Below are 18,630 nucleotides of genomic sequence, written 5' to 3' on the forward strand. Positions count from 1 at the left end.
TCCTGTGTGTGTGTGTGTGTGTGTGTGTGTGTGTGTGTGTGTGTGTGTGTGTGTGTGTGTGTGTGTGTGTGTGTGTGTGTGTGTGTGTGTGTCCTCCATCTTCCTGCTGACACACAGGAAGATTTAATCCACACTTTCTGATTCAGCCGACCTCCATCCTTCCATCCCTCCTCTCCTCTTTGGGCAGCAGGGGGTGAGGGAGGGGTGAGGCAGGGGTGAGGGGGGCGGGTGAGGAGGGGGCGGGGTTAGGGTGGAGGAGGGGGCTTGTTTGCCGCTGCCCTACTTTCCTCTGCTCCGCCGCTTTAACGCACCAGACCACGTGGGTCTGGGCTCGCGGCCCGACCTGCATGTTTACTGCATGTTCACATCTACATGCAGAACACGCACACGCGTGTGTGTGTGTGTGTGCTTAGTGTGCATAAACACATGTGTGTGTGTTTATCCTCTAATGCAGACTGCAGCCTCCCCCCAGCTGGACTAATGAGACCCGGTTCTGTTCAGGGTGGTGTTATATTTTACATCAAGAAGATCCCAGTAATGAATAAATCTTTGACTCCGCCTCCAACTCCGCCCACAAATAAACAGGTTTTAAAGGAGCTTTTATAACGTCAGCGTGACCCCCATCCATCCCCATCATGTTGTTCATCCTCACTTCTCTGCGTCAGACTGGGGGGGGGTGTGGTGTGGATGTCTCAGGAGGGGTGAGTGGATAGAGAGGCATTGGAGGGGCCACTCCTACGGAGGGCGGCCCCTGAGAGCCGCGGCGCCGTGGAGAGGCGATGGAGAAGCCACTCATGCTTTCGTCTTCATGAAACACGCCGTCGTGCATCCAGAGCGTTTCCCTTCTCACGCCCCAACCCCCCCCACCCCCTCCTTTATAATACTGAATCCTTTTCGCTTTATTCTTTTAAATGAGTTCAGCTAGCATTAGCGACTTAGCTTTCAGCCCCCCCCAAAAAAATAAATAAAAAATGTGTAGATGTGAGGAAGAGGAGGGACGTTTTCCTGGACGGTCCGGTCACCTTCAGGTCAAAACGCTCACAGCTCATTAGACGTCTCGCAACCGACGCCAATTTTCCCATCAGGCGTCCGTCAGCCGCCCGTTTCCAGTCTGGACCGCTGATCAGGAAGAGCTTTCACTTCAGCTGTCACCGCTGAGTGCAGCCGGGGAGAAGAACGGCGAGGTGGCGGTCAGAAGCTCTTAAAGGTGATTTAATGGCCGCCTCCGTGCCGGACGCCGGCGTAGCCTCGAGCGTCGGCTGAAACGAGCTCCGGTTAAAAGGTCTGACGGCGTGGAGCTCGGGAGGACACCTCCCTGATCGACCACAAGAGAAACTAACACGTTTGCTGGAGACTGACGCTGATGGAGGTCACGTGGTGGAAAGCTCCAAGGAGCCCCCGCCACAGGTGTTTGCATTTTAGGAACCTACAGCCTCCAGCGCCTCCGACGCCGCTGACATTTAGACGTCCTCCACCTCCTGCAGGAGAACACGCTGACCTTTAAATGACGAGGCCTCCTCCGCTCGGCGCCGGCTGGGGCCACCGATGTCAAGGCCCCTTTATTTAACTTCCCCCGGGAAGTTTCCTTCCCCGGTGGGGGCGCTGCTTAAATAACCAGAGTGGAACGAAGTACAGGAGGATAAAAATCGGTCTGATCCTGTTCACACCATAACGGCTAGAACGGTCAGCACAACCTCAAATTTTCGCCGTGAGACGCTCGACCAATCAGAGCCCGATCGATCCTGAAGTGGGCGTGTCTTTAAAGGAAAGCTCCACCTACTGGATCGGTAATCAGATCAATCCCAATCAGAAACAAGGGACGAGGAGAGAAAGAAGTGCGTTGAACGAAGGGGTGGTCGATGGTAAAGTTAGTGATCCTGAACCACCAGAACACCCCCGCCCCCCCACCTCCGGCTGGGTACCATTAAGGTTTACTAGGGGCCACTGGTTCCTGTTCTCTCAACTTTACTCTCTATCAAAGTCAAAGAAGCCGTAAAAATGAATCACTAAATGTGTCGTAAGGAAGTAAACGACTGGTTTCCTCTGGACTGACATGAAAACATCCACAGAACCCCCCCCCCGACAGGAGGATGTTAGGAGATTACAGTCACAACAACAAATAATTAGGGTCGTAGTTCTTTACTTTTATTTTGGTGATATTTGGATAACTATTTTTTATGATACTAATAAAAAAATGTGTGACGCTTCTATAAATATTTGTCATATTTATAAAATTATTATAATAATAAAATCTATAATTATTACTTAGACAGATTTAAAAAATCTGACTATTTTTTGTCAAATTAGTATAAACGCTATTTTTGTTTTTTCTACAAAAATGTGACATTTTAAAATATTTTTCTACATTAACATAATTGTTTGTGTGATATTTCTATATATTTTCACTTTTATCACATCAGAACATATTTATATTTCTATTAAACAATTGCTGTTTCTAGAAAACTCAGAAATACATTTACAGTTTGTCAATATTTCTATAAATATTTCTATCATAACTCACATTTTTGTTTCTTGATAGAAATTTTATTTGTTTTATTTCTAGACTGAAGTTTTTTCGTCACATCTGATCAAAACTTCCTTAAAAACCAACGATGGAAAAACATTAAAGCCAAACTCCAAACCGCTGCCTGCCGCAGAGTCTCCCCTTACCGTCGTCCTCCTTGCTGTGGGCGATGGGGGGGCTGTGGCGCATCCTCTCTCCTCGGCTGGGGGGGCTCAGGTCGGACGCTGCTCCCAGATCAGCTGCTAGCCATGCAGGCTCGCTCATCTCTGCCTCCTCCTCGCTGCTCAGAGAACTGTCATCCTGACGGAGGAGAAACCGGACGTCAGTCGTCGCCTGTCCATCAGAAACTCATCAGATACCTGATCAATACGATGACATCACGTCCAACAGGAGGACACGAGAGTCAAAAAGAACAGTCACATTTAAGGCAGCAGAGGGAAAAAAACCCCGATGTGATCATTGGAGGAAGGAAAACACGATCAAATCAATAATCGATCGATTTAGAAACATGAAACGAAAGCGACGCCGATTCAGACGGCTTAGAAAACGTCCGATCAGGCATGGTTAATCGATCAAACCACCTCCTGCTAATCGAGTGGCAGAGCGTCATCTTAGCAGAAGTTCAACAATCCGACCCCCCCCCCCCGACAAAACATAACATAACAAATCATTAACATTTTCACACACACACACACACACACACACACACACACACACACACACACACACACACCTACACCTGTCATCAGCACCTGAGGCGACGTTAAATAACGGCTGGTTCCGCTGCCGTCGTTCTGGAACCAACACAAAACTTTTCTTCCTGCTTCCCTCTCGTACGTGTGATCGTTCACTCCACACATGCATTATTCAACACGCTACATTCAACACACTGCACGTGTGGCGGTGAAACACTTCCTCAGCTGATAATGACAGCGAGCGCTGCAGCGGCGGCGGCGGCGGCGCTGGAGCGATGGAAGACTGAGGAGGTGTGGAAGGAGACAGAGGAGAAGACAAGACGAGAGCTGGTGTTGGGCAGTGTGTGTGTGTGTGTGTGTGTGTAATGTGTAACTGTACAGTGTGTAATGGTAAATGTTCATACTGGGGGGGGGGGGCGCTCATGGGGCTTGGACCTGAATCCATCCAACATGGAATCTCCTCTTCCTCCCAAACGCTGAAGGAAGGAGAAGCTCGATGGAGGTAAAAACAACCAATGGACTCCATCATCATCATCATCATCATGAGGAAGAGGAGGGAGGAAGAGGAGGGAGGAAGAGGAGGTCTAATCAGGGTGGGGTTGTTGGGTGATTTCCTGTCTCTACTTCCTCCTGCCTCTGACCCGCATCTGTCCATCGACCTCGCAGGCGCCCCCTACTGCCCCGGAGGGCAACTGCTGCTGTAGCGCTGGAATCAGAGTCTGATGATTCGGGCCCCAGAGATGAGAGAGGCGCTCACACTTACATCCAGGAAGTCGCTGCTTCTCCAGGCAGATAATGACTTGGAGGAAAACGTGGAAACACTCCAGACTTCCTGACTCACATTCCAGCTGTTTGAACCTGGACATTAATCGGCTCAGAGAATATTCCGAGGCATTAATTCACCACAGGCGGAGAACATGAATCAACTTTGACAAATGATCAAATGAGACCGTATTTTAATCTACTCTTAATTCTTTTTCAATTACCGTCGTCGCCGGGCCCACATTAGCTCGCTTTCAATTAGCGTATCTCCGTGCAATAATCTCTTGTTAGCGCGGCGCTCTCCAAAACAGACGAGTCGCATGCGATGTGGAGATATCTGCTGGCAAATCTGTCAGCAGTGACTTCACAGAAAGATTCCTGGAGGATGAGCCCCTGATGAAGCTGTGAGGAGCCTCCTCTTCCTCAGCACCGATGCTCTAACACAGCGGTGCGCACTCTTTCTCAGCATGCGAGCTACTTATAAAATGACCAACTCAAAAGGATCTACCAACTACAACCATATAAAAGTTATAAATATGATGAAATTATGCAGTATACACAACGTACGTTGATGCACTTTGCATAAAAGCACACGTTCTAGAGGTGAGAGAAATAGAGAAAGAGAAGGTGGCGGTGGTGGTGGATGGATAGATAGAACCCAAAACGAAATGTCGGACCTGTTCCAACATATCAGACGCGTAAATAAACCAGAACAGATTCAAACATGCCAGCGACCACAAATCATTGACCTTAAAAACACAAAAAAAAATAAAAATATTAAAATTAAACTATTTATTTATCGTAATTATTATAATTATTATTATTATTATTATTATTTGTCAGATGACATGGAAAAAGAATTCCTCTTCAAACCAAAAAAGATATTAGAACCAAGTACTTAAGTTCAACTCGTCCAATCAGATGTTATCCCAGCATCTCTTCTTCATTTTCTCCCTCTCAGCCCAAGTGTGTGTGTGTGCCTGTGTGTGTGTGTGTGTGTGTGTTAATGGCCTCGGTAATGAGCTGTCCTAATCTGCATACAGATGAGCGATCCTACCTGATAGATTAACACACAAACAGGTTCGGAGCGTCACACCAACCCAACAACACACTTTAATCCATTGTTCTTACTCCCATAATGAAACACTGAACACACACACATTTTATGTATGCGCAGACACACACAAGACCGGAGCGGAATTTAGAGCGTTGTTGTGATTCCTACTGACTGCAACAGATGCTGCAAGATTTTCACATTAAAAGCATTAAAAAAAAAAGAAAGAATGAAATTGGAACAAAAAAGTACCGAAAGCAAAAACACATTTTGTGTTTTTAGATTAATTGTTTCCAATGCAGAATATCTGATGTTTTAGGTGACTTAAATTTCTCACGTCATATTACGTGGGTGTGAATGACGAATAAAGATTAAAAACCCAGAGTTAGTGGTGGTGGATGAATTGGACAAACCCACCACCACCAGAATTTTCAGCCAATCGGTTCGTTCCGAACAGAAACACTATTGTAACGTTTCCGGTTTCACATTCCACCCAAGAATTGATGTTCCTGAACGTTCCTCAACTAGTTAATAATGTTCCTTGTAAATATAAATAGGTAGGTAGCTTTAGGACTTTTAAATTGACAGTTAAGGGAATTACTTTATATACTGTAGGTATGTCCCTACAGTAAGCAGAACAACACCACTGATCCAGTTACGGAACATAGGATGGAGAATTAGAGGGAGACGGAGAAGCTGCGGCAGCTGGTGATTCAACAAAGCATCACCATTCATAAATAGGCCGATAGATGCAAAGCTTCAAAGCTTCAAAGCTGCAAAGCTTCAAATGACTGCCAGTCATTTCCAGAACTCTGCTCTGAAAATGACTGGCAGTCAATGAGTTAATATCTAAATCAATCTTCTTCTTTTTTTTCAGATTGACAGACTGCAGTGTTTACCTGTTATGAATATAATTGATTGGGAGACTGTCTTGTCTTTTACTGCTGGGGATGGACCTCAACTTCTATTATTTTGAATAACCAATTGTGTTCCATAACTTTAAAAAAAAGTGTAAAGTTTCTGGTTTTCGTTTTTGTTCCATGAACCGGTTCAAAGCCCTGATGGGAACATCGACCTATTTCCAAGTCAACAAGTCTTTTCTTTTCCTTCAGACTCCTCTTCATCCAGTATTTAAAGGGTTCCTCCAGCGGGTCCCCAACATCTGACCCCCAGCGAAGCAAATAAAACCAACTTCTACAAACGCTTCCATCAGCCTCTCCTCACGAGTCTGAAGCTCTCAGCCACAGAGCACCACTGACAGCGATGTCATGATGACTGTGGTGAAGATTATGAGCAGTAAAGTGCACCCAGGATGAATAATTAACCAGCTCCTTTATGTTTTGTCTATTTTTACCAAAGTGGAGGTGAGAGGAGTCACTAGTGCTCCAACTTTCCTCAAAGAGTAGAGAGGGAGGCGTCTACGATGGAGAAACCCTTCAAACCTGGGATTTTTATCTCAGCTTAAAGGCAAACTGATGAACGAAGAAGGGGGGACGGAGGAGAAAGGTTCGATTTATGGACAAACAAGAAGAGACGGGAGGCAGATGTGGGGCAGAAAAAGGAGGTGGGAATTCAGCACTGGTCGGTGGAGAAAGATGGATGGTGGGAGGAGAGGGAAGGAGGGAGGAGAAGCAGCAGCAGGTGGAAAGCATGAGGAGGAGGAATAAATAGAGTGAATCTTCCGACCACAAGCCGCCCACCGTCTCCACAGCCTGCTGGGAAACACAATCAGTCCACAGCGACACGTCCTCACACGATGACCTCACTGACCACCGCCGAGCACATCTCCACAACCTCCTCCACCAATGCCAAGCACATCACCAGAACCTCTTCCTCCTCCTCCACCAATGCCGAGCACATCTCCACAACCTCCTCCACCAATGCCAAGCACATCACCAGAACCTCCTCCTCCTCCTCCACCGCTGAGCACATCACCAGAACTTCCTCCAAAATTCAAACCGAGTACCTCTTTCTCCTCTTTCTTCCTGACAGCTCTTGTCGTCTCCATGTTTTCGTGTGAATGTGTGTGTTTCCAGCGCTGGCCAGCCGGATCCCATCCTCTGGCGTTGCTAAGCTAATCAGGTTAGCAACCGGACGACTGGGAAGAAACGTCTCTTGCATCTCCCCCTGTAATTATCCGAGCTCTCACCATCTTGCCATCCCACCTCTACTCATTCAACTCCTCTTCCTCCCTTCTTCCTTACGGAAGACGACAAACGCCACGGAAACAGATCCCATGGAAACGCGAGTGCGTCTCCGGATGTGTGAAATGACCTCAACCGTGTGCGTCAAACTTTTGTAAAACGTTCTTGCGTGAAAGCAAAGTCGTCTCTGGCTGGTTCCGCCCACGCCGCCGCCGGCTCCCCCCCCACCCCCCCCGGAGACGGGGCCATTAGGGGCCGTCAGGACTCTTTGCAAACACCAATTATACACCATGAAGCGATGTTCTCCCCGAGGCTCCTGGAGCAGCAGATACTCGCCGCTGAGTAACCAATCAGACGGCAGGGATCACAGAGAAGGAACCAAAACACGACTTCAACACGTAATGAGGAAACACACGTGTGCGGCAGTGAATTAAATACGCCGAGGTCTGATGGAGGAGTGATTCACTCCCGCGTCCAGTGATTGATTGATTGATTAAAGAGAATATCTTTTAAAAATCAATTACAATGGGGGGGGGGGTGAGGGGAGGTGTGCTCTCTCCTCCTTCTCCTCTTTGTTCTCTTTGTTTTCGGGGCGGTGCTGATGCTGCAGAGCCCAACCCCGACACCTCCCTCACTCTCAAAAATGGCTTCATTCCACCTCCCCACCCCTCCACCCCCCACCCATCACTTCCCATCACTTCTGCCTCTCTTCCTCCCCTGCATCCCATCACCCCTGCCAACCAGCCACCACCTCCCCTCCTGCTCCCAGCTCCTCCCCCCACCAGCTCCACCCTGGCAGCCCCCCCGTCTCTACGGCGATGGTTTGCTTCTCCGACCGTCGCAGAACCGACTGCTACCCTCGCTCAGTTTGTTGGTTTCCATGGGAACAGATCCAGGTCCTGTCGTCTGCTGTGAAGATGCTGATGCGTCTGGAACTACTGGTCTATCAACACCTCCTGATCCATCCTGTGAAGCGACGTGATTGGCCGATGTGACAGACACTACGGAAGGCTGCATCGACTGATTATCAATCGATTTGTCAGGAAGTCAACAACAGAAATCAATATCAGGACAACAAAAACATGGTTTTTTTTCTGTCTTGACATCTCAATTGTTCGACTACGAGCAGAAACCAGATGAGGTCATCATTAGGCGCCGTGTCAGATCAGCTGATCTGACCTCGACCTTCATCTAATTGGCCAGAGTGTCAGAAAAAGCCAAGTGAAAAAGCTCCGCCTCCGTATTTCGCATATCTGACGACCTCACTGACCGTCTTTCATTGTCACCGTCCTAGACCAGGCATCCCTTCACTGATTGGCTGCTGGCAACAGGAAGTTCAGTCAAAGAGCAGGTTTTAAGTTCTGATCCAAAAAGCGTGGCTGATGGATCGATAGAACCCATTCCGTTAGGCCCCTCCTACCTTGTTCCTGGGGTTAAAACGCTCGTGAGCGATCTTAGATGGACAAACGTGAACATCAGCTGTCGCACTGAACCGGTTCACCATGGCGACGCTGAGAGTGTGACTGTTGGGCTAAAGTGCTCCGGCGATAAGAGAGCTGCTCCAACACGCCCTGACGCGGCGTCCCGACACGCGTCCCGATAACACGGGGGAAATGTGTGTGTGTGTGTGTGTGGGGGGGGGGGGCGCTGGTCAGACGCGTGACGGCGCTCAGCATTCAGGACCAACGGCGAGATGATCCTGATTGCTCTGCCTCTCACGGAGATCGATGAGGACTGGAGGGGAGGGGGGCACTGAGAGGAGATATTGATAAGACTACATGCACACACACACACACACGTACACACACACACACCTTACATGGATTAACAGGGCGCAGGCCGAGAAGCTCCACTGCAGAATATTGATTGGTGAGAAAACCAGCCTTGAGGCGAAGGTGTGTGTTCTTGTGTGTCTGTAGGAGGGTCTGGGTATCAACGATGAGACACACACATGCACACACACATGCACACACAAAAACACGCTATATGTCGGTAAAAACAGGCAGACGGACGGACGACCGTCCTGACCGGGGTCCTGTCCGTCCGTCAGGTTATTCCAAGGCTGGAATAGAGACGGTGAGCCGGGATCAATAAGACGCCGCTGACCTTCACTGGACACAGACGACGACAGGAAGAGATAACCATGACCTGTCACATGACAGGAAGACCGATGGACTCAGCCCTCCACTTCCTGTTTAATGATGCCTCCGGATCAGACAAGACAGGAAGAAGCGATCCAGAGACGTTTGGCGATGGCAGAGTTTCTGATTCAGGTTTGGATGAAGAGCATTGAGAGCATCTGGAGTGCAAACCTCCACCAACCAGTTAAGCCCCGCCTCTCCCAAGCCCCGCCCCCCTCTACAAACTCTCCTAAACTCTGAGATCAGAACCCGACGACCCAAACAGACACAGACAACCTCACGTTTTTACTGTAATAAATAATAAATTCCTCGCAGGAAATTAAATCTGGGTTCTGAAGCCACAGAACATCTCTGATCCCACAACAAGGAAATGATGGAAACCCCAGACGACCAGTATTGTTACAGTTACACAGAGTAATCAGAGTACATCCAACACACACTGTGTGAAAAGGAAGACAAGGACCCACAATGAGGAAGAAATGTCAGGAACCCGAGTGTCTCATCAGAGAGGGTGGGGGGTTGGGGGCGGGGGGGTGGGACAAGGAAAGAGAGGGAGACAGATAGACAAAGAGAGAGATAAAGAGCATCGCTGTTGTGTTCAAATCCAAACAGCTAGTGACCTTGTCTTGATATTAGACAAGATCTGTGTGTGTGTGTGTGTGTGTGTGTGTGTGTGTGTGTGTGTGTGTGTGTGTGTGTGTGTGTGTGTGTGTGTGTGTGTGTGTGTGTGTGTATGGTCCACGTTTATCAGGGATGTGATTGGTCGCTGAGTTCCTCAGGAGGAGGAGCGTCTGTTCTAACACACATTATAGTTTTTACTATGGTTTTTTTTTTGTGTGTGTTGCACTTCTGTTTATTTGACGCGTAGATCAATTTAATTATCAGATCAATTTGATTTTAATAAAAGGTTTAACTTTTTACTTTGTATCATTTTGAAAAATTCAGAGACAAAATTTTTCTCATCTTGAAGTATTTGATTATTTCTTCTAATTGTACTGAATTCATACTCTACATCAGACCTGCGCAAACTACGGCCCCCGGGCCACATCCGGCCCTTTGTAGGTCAGTCAGTTAACAATGACAACAATTATACAATTGTCGTTGGCGTGGCCTCCTGACGCAGTTCAGGTTTCTCATGTTTGGTGTCCTCCTATTGGTGGAGACTGAGTTAGGGCGTGGCCTGAAGACTGTAGAGAATTTGTTTTTCTGTAATATAAAATCTAATGAATGAACTTAATGAAATTTGGACATTTTATGATCCTCATCTTAAAGTTTATCCATTAAAGTAAAGAGAAAACGTGTGTTCTTTTGCACCAATACAGCTGCTTCATGGGACTTCAATTGCCCCTTGGAGATAAATAAAGTTTTTTGAATCGAGTTGAATTGAAAATCTCTTCAAAATTAATAATAAAACTCTTTTCTGACGCTCGGAAGACCAAACAATGACAACCATTAGGATTAAAACCAAATGCGACAATCAACACCGCAGTGATTGTGTGCTTGAACACACACACAATAACTGTGTGTGTGTGTGTGTGTGTGTGTGTGTGTGTTTGTGTGTGTGTGTGTGTGTGTGTGTGTGTGTGTTTGTTTCTGTGTGTGAAAGGAGGTCAAGCTTCCAGTGACCTTCATCACCCATCTGTTAAATCCACCAGCAACCTGGTGTGTGTGTGTGTGTGTGTGTGTGTGTGTGTGTGTGTGTGTGTGTGTGTGTGTGTGTGTGTGTAGGATGCCTGCATCAATAACATATTCTATATAATCACCATGGAAACTGAACTTCCAGGGACCAGACAATAAGAGTAATGACGTCTAATCCACACAGCGGCCGAAGTCGTGTCTCGGTGTAACTTCGTCTTTCTCTGCGTCGTGAAAGGAGACGATGAAGAGTTCTTGAAAATAATACGGAGGTGGACTAAATAAAAGCACAACACTTTACCCTGATGAACAATAGTGAATATTGAATAAAAGACGCGCATTGTAAAGGAGAATGTCTGGGGCGCAAAGCCTAGATAGCGTTAGCGGCTTGCGCCACTTGTGCTAGAAATCAATATAAATGAAATTCTTTTTGTGTTGTTTGATCATAGCGGCTGCACTCAAGGAAAGCTAGGAGTTAGCCTAGCTTTACGCTAAATTAGAGTTTAAATAATAACATCCTGCTTCAAAGCGCTGACGTATTGTGATTGTCGGTGATCGTGTGTTCGCCCGTCCGTCTGTTCGTTAGTCCACCAAATATCTTCTCAACCGTTGCAGATAGAAAGATGAAACATGACCTTGAGAAAACTAGATCAAGGTTAAATTTCAACTTTTGTGCACCCAGGAACCGGATAAGAGAGAAAGATGAGGGATAGGCCAGTGTGAGCAAGACCATAGATCAAAGCACTCGCTATGATCTATGACAGTAAGTCAGATCACTATCTTTGATCTTTGACCTATGCAACTAGGTCAGGGTAAAATTTTGAATTCAGGGGTGTCACGGGATGTTGTAGTCTCTGACTGCGTTGGTTCTTGTTACCGTTTGTACTGAGCGACATTTGAGCTACTGGAAAATCAGTGCTACGCATGGAAACAAGGTGCTAGCGCCGCTGCTGTCATGAGGAACTGACAACCAACGGTGCAGCGCTATGTCAAATGTAGCCGCCCTCAGCTAGCGCTAGCACATTCCTGCTAGAAATGGGTCCAAACCGACCCGCCTGCAGGTGAAATACCAACGGGTTCATTCTGCACCGCGCCGAGATAATCATTGACTCAGACCAGGGAGGGGGGCGACTGTAAAGCCTTAAATCAACATGACGAGGGTTTCCACCCAAAGTTAGCTGATAAAAAAAAAAAAAAAAAGGGCGTGGACAAAAGAAAAGACATTTCTACCCCGATAAGAGCGCAAGCTTTCTTTTCCAGCTCTGGTTTGACACTAGGGGTCATCTGTCCGTCAGACACCAATCCAACCACTCCCCCCGGCGCCGGATCTGTCAGTCATCCGGTCAGTCGATCAAGGAAGCAGTCAGTCAACCAGGGGATGAACCAACAGGTCCGTCTGTCCTTCAGCGACGGCCGTCCGGGCGTGGATACCGGAGATTAGTGGAGTGTCCAACACTCTGAGCCCCGCTTAATCCAGTCAGTCACAAATCTGCCCCGAGCAGCACGATTAACCCCTTTCCCCTACAGGAAGCAATCCCTGGGAAACACACCACGGATTACAGCAGGCAAAGGTCACTGCCGGACACACACACACACACACACACACACATGCTATCGAGCTGCAGTTGAACCCATAAACTGAGTGAGGGATTTGAACCAGAGGTCAACATGAGAAGGGAAAGAAACAGAGATGAGTCTCATGAAACAAATGAGAAGGTCACATGATGACGACAGACAGACATGTTCCACCTAATTGTCTGTAATTCGCCTGTGAAAACGATCTAGATCAGATGAAACCCCGCCCCTGGGGCGGAGTTCACCTGTCTGAAGGAGGAGCTCACTTCCTGCTCCTCCTCCTCCTTCTTCTTCTTCTTCTGGTGTTCCTGAAATGACGGATCTGACACTCCTGATGAGTCGTCATCAGAAATGCTTTCTTGGTGGACATTAAGACGAGACGACGCCCACCAGACCTCAGAGCCACGCCTCTTTTGTCAGTAATCACACCTGATTGGCCGGTTTGACGTGAGCTCCACCTCCATGGCAGTTATTAAGAGACGACTAACTGACCTCTCAGTTCTGAACTTCATACAACTGTTTTGTCAGGAGTCTGTTGTTCATCTGTTTGGATGTTTGTTACAAAGAACAATCGATTCTTTGATTCTTTAATAATCAATAATTAATAACGTGTTTGTAATCAAAGACAGAAAAAAAAAAAAAGAAAGAAGATGTTTTTTTTAGATTTAAAATAAAAACAGAAGATGAGTGAACCATGAAGACACCGGCGCCACACCACAGTTTTAACCCTTGGTGCTTCACTAAACTCCACCCGGCTCCGCTTCACCGCCCACACCTGCCTGGAGGAGCAGCTGAGATTGTTTTAAACAAACATGAGAAGAGGAAGGATGTTGTTTTCAGAAAGAGACCACCGGGAGATTTCAGAGTCTTTGAACGCACCAATCACACCCCGACGTTCACTTCCTGCAGAACGGAACGTGAACACGGACGGCAGGGTTCTCCTTCCGTCGACTGTATTTACATTCACGAGCGTTCAGCTTGACCTCCCTTCGCTTCACGGCTCCACCAGAAAGCCCCGGCGCTCCTCGCCGCCTCAGGCGATGCTAATCAAGCTGCGAGTTTGCACACAGGCCGAGTTCAACGAGCGCCGAGCACGAGGGAACGCCCACCAGCCGGAGGCAGGCCGACACCGAGAAGCTCCGGCTGTGGAGAGCAGAGAGAGCAGCGAAGGCTGGACCATCACCATCATCATCATCACCAGCAGATAATACCAAACAGCATGAATTCTTATATTTAAATTAAATGCTTATGCATTCCTTAGCCAAAAAGAAATGCACTAGCACTAACTCGTAGCAAACTAACAATCCGAAAGCGAGGGGTCACATGACCTGTACTTAGTCTACTCCAATCGGATCATTATCTCTCAATCTGTCTCCATCGTTTTCCATCAATAAACTATTTAGATAAACTTTTTAACCGTAGCGCCTCCAGCCTGCCATTGTGGTGTGTTCAAGGTACGTCGTCTCTTTTCACTGCAGATCTAAGGAAGAAATTTCCACGACTAACGACAACAAACGGGCCAAATCCCACAGAGATCGAGACTGAGTTTAACGGTTACCACGGAAACGAAAACCACACATCAGCAAAAGACTTCTATTCTTTGTTGCTGAAAGAAAAATTGGGTAAACATTTAGTTTTACAAGCAAACACCAATCTTTGGTCTTTGGACTACAACTCCCATGATCCCACGGTGCATGAATTTCTCTTCTGATTGCGAGTATTTACACATCTTCGTCCCGCATGAGGAGCGTCGGGCCTGCGTCATCGCACCACAAACATTCCTCTGCATTTCATGCCTCTCTGCTCGTGACCGTCTGGACTTCACCACGCTCACGCCTCGGTTCCAGACGGATGTCAGACCACCCACCAGAATGAAAACGCATCAGGCTCAAGTGGTGGTGGTGGTGGTGGTAGGGGGGGGGTGTGATTTACATTTCTATACATTCCACAGACATGATTTATTGATTGATCAGCAAAACAACGGACACGAATGCAGCTGGAATGATTAATCGATTAATAATAAGACACGTTGCTTTAGCTGCACATCCTGCTTGTGTTGTTTGTTTGTTTGTTTTTGATTTTTATCGCTAATCAGAGCATTTCTGGAACACTGCCGGGATAAAAACACACGTTCATGCATCACCTTGACAGACGTGATAATTAGAATAATTGCTAAACTAAATGGAAAATGTCCTAGCGGTGGGAATTTGAGGATTTCCCGAGATGGAGCAAAAGATGGAGACAAACTCCAGAGGGAGGCGAGAGATAAGAGGAGGAGGATGAAGAGGAAAGGGGATTAGAGGAGCGGCCTCCTCCCGCTCAGCACATGGCCGGGTCAGGGGGAAACAGGAGTTATTTTGGAGCCGAGAGGAGCTAAGAGGCTCTATGAGTCGTCCTGTCCCCTGGCAGCAGGTGTGGGGGTAATAGGTGGGGGTTGGGCGGGGTAGTAACCCTTTGATGCCTGCATCAAATTGACTGAAAAGGTCTGAGTCTGTGTGTGAAAAATGATGAAAAAAAAATGTTTTGGAAAAGATCCCAGAAACATTTAAAAAAAAACCCAAAAGGGTTGAAGGTGCTGTAGTGTGCATGCCGAGCCAGTAGGTGGCGGTATCACGGCGCAGAATCAATGTATCGGTGCGTTATCGGAGAAATTACGTTCAAAACACAAAAGAAAAACTCTTCATTTCCTTAAACCTGACGTGAGCAACGACACCTCAACAAACACCAGCCGGTACGTTCGCACCTCTGACCTTGAGGTGTGAACAAACCCATCAGTGAAGGTCAAAGGTCAGGCCACGTGAAACTCCACTTCTCCATCCAGCAGGAACTCCGTTGTGTCAGAGATCGATCCGTCACCGAGACGCTGCCAGGAAGCGGTTCCTGACTCCTGACGGTGATGAAGCATTAACGAGGAGGAGGCGCTGCCATGGCAACAGGTACAACGCACACTTTACAGTCTGTCCTTCAGGTGGAGGACCGCCGTCTGTAAGCCCCTGCCTCCGACGAAGGACCCTTGGGCACGGAATCCAGAATTTGACCCCTGACCTGACAGAACCCGCCCCTTCCCAGAGCAGAACCTGTTCTCATAAACCATGCCGCTCACGCCGAGTCCAAGTCGATGCTGAAACCAGACTGGGTTTGGTTTGTTGACAGTAAACAAGACAACGGTAGAGCTATTCCTCAAGCAAAGGAAGCGTGACTGACGTTCCATCGCCCCGATTCTAAGACAATCTACTCGCCCTTGAGGCTACTAGCGTCAAATCATCATATTTAGTATTTATTCCCAGGGTTCCTTATCAAAAAACAAAACAAAAAAACAACAACTTTCAACCCGGAAGCAAAGCGTTTCCAGCGGGATCCGACGTCAGCTGGTTCAGAAATCCAAGAAAACGACTGAACAGAAAACTTTTTATTTGTGTGGAGAGAAAGACGAAGCACGGACGATTTCACTTCATTACATGTTCAGAAATGAAACGGAAATATTTTCTTGATTACACACAAAAAAACACATCCATCCTGGATGGATGGATGGATGGATGGATGGATGGATGTCCTGTTAGTCTATTCTCCACTGTTTAAATGCTTGGCACGTGCCACCAATTGTTCCTATGTGTGGGAGTGTGGTCATCCACGCCCCCCACCCCTCACACACACACACACACACACACACACACACACACACACACACACACACACAAGTGGACGTAAACACGCACACGCTCTCCGCCACAGCGCGCAGCACCGTGACGGTGTGCGTCAGGAGCGCTCCGGGCCTCCTGCGCTCCGCTCCGGCCGAGACGCGCACTGATGACCGGTGGTGTTCCGGTAACGGCACCGGTGATGCTGGCCTGTGCCGCAAGACGCAACGACCGGACACACACACACACACACACACACACACACACACACACAACGTACGAACCACAGGCGGTGTGGCGCGGAGCCCGTTGCCCTCCGACACAGGAGCGCGCACCGGCGAGGAGGAGGAAGAGGAGGAGAGGAAGAAGAGGGGAGGAGGAGAGGAAGAGCAGAGCGCTGGCAGCGATGCAACTTATGAATCAAATTACCGAATGTTAATAACCAAACACGGGCGGCCGTTTATTTCCTGTCTGATCAGGATGATCGATCAGCGAGGTTTTGGAGAAGGGAGGAGGAAGAGGAGGAGGAGGAGGAGGAGGAGAGCTCTGCAGGCAGGCAGCGTGCAGGGAGGGAAGAGAAACAGTGGAGAACACTCCGGAATAGCGATCAATAATCGAACGTGCGGGGGACGCCTCCCTACCTTCACCTGAGCCGGGTTTGGAACATGAAGGTCGGCCTCGCGCTGCTCCGGTCCTCCGGTGACGGTCACCGGTTCGTTCATAAGCCTCCGGTGCGCCTCTGTTTATTCTCAGGGCCAACAGCACCGGCTGGAGGACGGGAGGGAGTGAGAGCGGCAGGACCCTCGACACGGTCGGTGGAAACCGGGAGGGGCGGGACCACGCGCGATGACGTCACAGCCAGAGTAGGGGAGAGAGAGAGAGAGAGAGAGAGCGCAAAGGATCTCTCTCTCTCTCTCTTATTTCAGCGTGAAGATTTAAGTTTAATCGATCCAACTGAACCCTCATCCTGACAAACTCCTCTGATTTGTTTTTAGTTTGTTTGTTATTTATAAAAATGACGATTTAAAGATTAAAAAAAAAAATTAAAAATTAAAAATTCTGAGGATCACAAACCAAACTCACATAAACAGCTGTAGATTAAAAAAAAAAAAAGTCCACGTTCAAAGGGATGTTCATTCAGAAAAACACACACACACTGCGCGCGCACGTGTGTGTGTGTGTGTGTGTGTGTGTGTGTGTGTGTGTGTGTGAAGCAGCAGCATGTGTCTTCTCATGCTTTTATATGACAAATCTGCCACCTATAGGCAGAAGGTGGAACTACAGCCATGCGTGTCCAACAGCATCTCTATTGAAACGTTTAGAACTTCCGGTCCCACAGAAGATTCTGAATGGATTCAGAGGAGACTGAAGATTAAAAAACACTAGCAGGAATATTCCTTCTCAACTTCCGGGGAGGATGGACGACCGGTCAGATCCGGATCGTCTGGATTCTGTGCCTTTGGTGTTGGTTTCAAGGTTTCAGGTCTTGGTTTAAACCAATCATTTGTTCTCATTCAGCTTCCATCTGCTTTTTTTGAGGTTACTGAACACTTCAAGCCATGAAGAGGATTTCTCTTCCAGGGCCGTTTCCATGGCGTTTCTACGGAATACACAAGAGAGACTCGGGACTGATGGTTACGGGATAAAGGTCACGCCCCCTGGTGCAAACCACACCCGAGGGCCTCAAGGAAAAGACTCCATGTGAGCGTTAGCGCCGGCTAACGTCTGCACGTGTTTCATATCCATAGGGTTCAGCTAGCGTACCGTCGTCGAAAAGGTTTCTACTGACGCACTCCGCCTGTAAGACAACGACGCAGGTTGAAATCACCCAGGGCTGCTGCTGGAAGGTTCAGGTGAAGGAGCGTCGCTCGGGTTCTATAGGTGCCCCTTACTGCTACCTTCACATCCTGATTGGTTGAAAGTCGGAGCGGCTCAGAGTTCTGGATCCGGTTCATCCACCAAGAATAAAAGATGTTCGGAAAAAAGAAAAAAAAAAAACCTGATTCTGGATTTTATTCATTTCACAACCAACAAAAAGCTTTTTGTTCCCGAGGATGTTCAAGGCCGCTCCTTCCCTTTCAGCTGTCTTCTCTTTCAATAATGATAACACCAACCCCCAACCCTTTGCACACACACACACGCGCGCACACACACACACACACACACACACACACACACACACACACACACACACACACACACACACACACACACACACACACACCCCTCCTCCCAAAAATAATGAAACGTTCCTCTGGAGGGAGCTGGAATAATGGGCCGGTGGACAGAAAAGGGGAGCCCATAAATGATAATGAACCACCTCATTCTCTTTTTTTTAATTCCTCCCCCCACCCTCACCCCCACCCTCACCCCCATCCCCTGAATCCCACCCTCACCTACAAATTTCCTTTTTTTATTCCCACATCCTCCTCCTCCTCCTCTTCCTCATCCAGGCAGAGCCA

At 47.9% G+C, this 18,630-nt stretch overlaps 1 protein-coding gene across 2 annotated transcripts in view; it reads right to left on the minus strand.

The window, feature by feature from the left end:
- Positions 1-18,630, minus strand: part of LOC137610190 (nucleolar protein 4-like) — a 53,177-nt gene that overhangs the window by 18,601 nt on the left and 15,946 nt on the right. The window contains exons 1-2 of one of the 2 annotated variants that reach the window (XM_068337680.1): positions 16,810-17,031; positions 2,671-2,824 (exon numbers count right to left, since the gene is read on the minus strand). In XM_068337680.1, coding sequence (XP_068193781.1) covers positions 2,671-2,824; positions 16,810-16,890 — 235 coding nt within the window. In that variant the 5' untranslated portion in view covers positions 16,891-17,031. Of the gene's footprint in view, positions 1-2,670; positions 2,825-16,809; positions 17,032-18,630 lie in introns of those variants that run through there. The other variant, XM_068337670.1, reaches the window with a different exon arrangement.

Source organism: Antennarius striatus, chromosome 2 (assembly GCF_040054535.1).
Source record: "Antennarius striatus isolate MH-2024 chromosome 2, ASM4005453v1, whole genome shotgun sequence".
Taxonomy (NCBI): domain Eukaryota; kingdom Metazoa; phylum Chordata; class Actinopteri; order Lophiiformes; family Antennariidae; genus Antennarius; species Antennarius striatus.